This window comes from Chiloscyllium plagiosum, chromosome 36 (genome assembly GCF_004010195.1).
Source record: "Chiloscyllium plagiosum isolate BGI_BamShark_2017 chromosome 36, ASM401019v2, whole genome shotgun sequence".
In the NCBI taxonomy this organism is placed as follows: Eukaryota; Metazoa; Chordata; class Chondrichthyes; order Orectolobiformes; family Hemiscylliidae; genus Chiloscyllium; species Chiloscyllium plagiosum.
Genome location: NC_057745.1, coordinates 1,880,256 through 1,882,463, shown reverse-complemented (window position 1 = coordinate 1,882,463; position 2,208 = coordinate 1,880,256). Strand labels below are relative to the sequence as shown.

Sequence of the window (2,208 nt, the reverse complement as noted above, 5' to 3'; positions counted from 1 at the left end):
GCTTATCTCTCCACGCCTCAGGCTCTCTGCCTGTATTCCTGATGAAGGGCTTTTGCCCGAAACGTCGATTTTGCTGCTCTTTGGATGCCGCCTGAACTGCTGTGCTCTTCCAGCACCACTAATCCAGAATCTGGTTTCCAGCATCTGTAGTCATTGTTTTTACCAAAGCAATACAGTTCACTCTTGGTAATGGACAATAAATGCTGACCTAGCCAATGACACTCATATCCAATGGATGAATTTTAAAAAATACTGGTAGAGCAATGGGCTTATTTGTCGATAGCCCTTATCTCCTGTGGTGCAGTGATTATGTCCCTGCCTCTGGACCAGGAGGTCCAGGTTCAATACTCACTTGCTCCAGAATGCATCTGAACAGATTGATTAGAAAGTCTCTCACCTTTCAGTGCCAGGCTCTGTCAGCTTTGTTGATATTGTGGGTGTAGCAAGCATTCTTCAGCAGCAACATCAGTATTGCTCTTTCAACAAATTCAGCGTCGATTCGCCTAGAATACCAAAAACAGATTATTAAAGCTGTGGGCAGGTAACAATCGTTCAACGCACAATCTGTTTTAATCATTTATTCAACAATCCAATCTCAATGAGAAATCTTGAGGCTAAGGATAAATACACAAAATTTGGTTGGGTGTTTAAATCATCGTGCTCTCTCAAAATACTGTTGACAGAATCTGCATCATATTTCAACTATTCAGCATTAAAAATACTAATGCTTTGATTCAGAACCCAGTGCAGAAGCAGTCTCTCTAATATATACTGGGCTTTAGGAAAACAGGAATTCTATCAAACTAAGAGTGATGAGTGAAAGTCAAAACCATGGGAATTTTGTCCAGTGGGAGTTAATAGGAAAGGGTTGATCCACTGGAATTATTGACCAAGGAATTAATTAATGCCTGAAGCAGATGATCAAAATGTATAGAAAGCTCACAGTTATTTTTGAGAGGTTTTATCACTTTTTTTGTTTCTGTGTTCCAATAATCTGCTGGGACATTATAGCTACATTCCATAAAGCGTCCCATATGTAGAAATATGCCCTGAAGCACTTTATAGGGGCGATGTCTGAAATAGGAATTAGTAAAGGAAGCAGCTGAAGTTAGTTTAAAACAAATCCCGCCGTCTACATCCAACAACTCTACGACACTGTGAATGTGCCACTTTCCCAACGATTGCAACATAGTGCTCACATAGTGAAGGTTGTAGAGATTACTGGTGGAATTTATTTGCATTACGGAATTATTGTTTTAAATTTTTAAATGTTAGAAGTTGTTTTTGGTTCTAATGTGTATTGAAATACATGACAGAGATTGAGCAGGATAAGTGTCCAGTGTACACTGAGATACTTTTACAGTGAGACATGGTTTGTGAGTGATGATAGGGAATCTTGGCACTTTAGGCTCATGGTTTATGGGTCACATTACAAAGAAGCCTCGCTGGTGGGTACTCGAGACCTGCTGCTTAATTGTTGACAGAAGAGCAGGATTGGAGATGAGGGTTGATGAGTTGGTGCAAAATAAGGGAATCCTTTTCTGATTGAATCTGTTGTTCAAGTCACTTCAGTCTGAGCTTCTGTAGTGCTCACCCCTACATGAAGCATGGTTTCAATGTTGTTTCTTTTGTGTTGACAAGGAAGGATATCTGTGCTGGAATGAACCGTCCGTGTGAGACTCTGGGATTGTCGCATGTTTCCGGGATGTGTCAGCCCCACAGGAGCTGCAGTATCAGCGAGGATTCAGGACTCCCGCTTGCGTTCACCATTGCACATGAGCTCGGGCATAAGTAAGTCTGGCACCACTCTCTCGTAGCTCACATAGAGTCATAGAGATGTACAGCACGGAAACAGACCTTTCGGTCCAACCCGTCCATGCCGACCAGATAACCCAACCCAATCTAGTCCCACCTGCCAGCACCCGGCTCATATCCCTCCAAACCCTTCCTATTCATATACCCATCCAAATGCCTTTTAAATGTTGCAATTGTACCAGCCTCCACCACTTCCACTGGCAGCTCATTCCATACACACACAACCCTCTGTGTGAAAAAATTGCCCCTTAGGTCTCTTTTATATCTTTCCCCTCTCACCCTAAACCTATGCCATCTAGTTCTGGACTCCCCGACCCCAGGGAAAATACCTTATCTATTTACCCTATCCATGCCCCTCATAATTTTGTAAACCTCTATAAGATCACCCCTTAG

General features: G+C 42.4%; 1 protein-coding gene across 2 annotated transcripts in view; it reads left to right on the top strand.

Annotated features, from left to right (window-relative positions):
* LOC122540889 (A disintegrin and metalloproteinase with thrombospondin motifs 7-like) overlaps positions 1-2,208 on the top strand; it is a 184,685-nt gene that overhangs the window by 49,636 nt on the left and 132,841 nt on the right. For both annotated transcript variants that reach the window (XM_043677125.1, XM_043677127.1), the window contains one exon: positions 1,642-1,791. In XM_043677125.1, the coding sequence (XP_043533060.1) occupies positions 1,642-1,791 (150 nt within the window). The remainder of the gene's footprint in view (positions 1-1,641; positions 1,792-2,208) is intronic.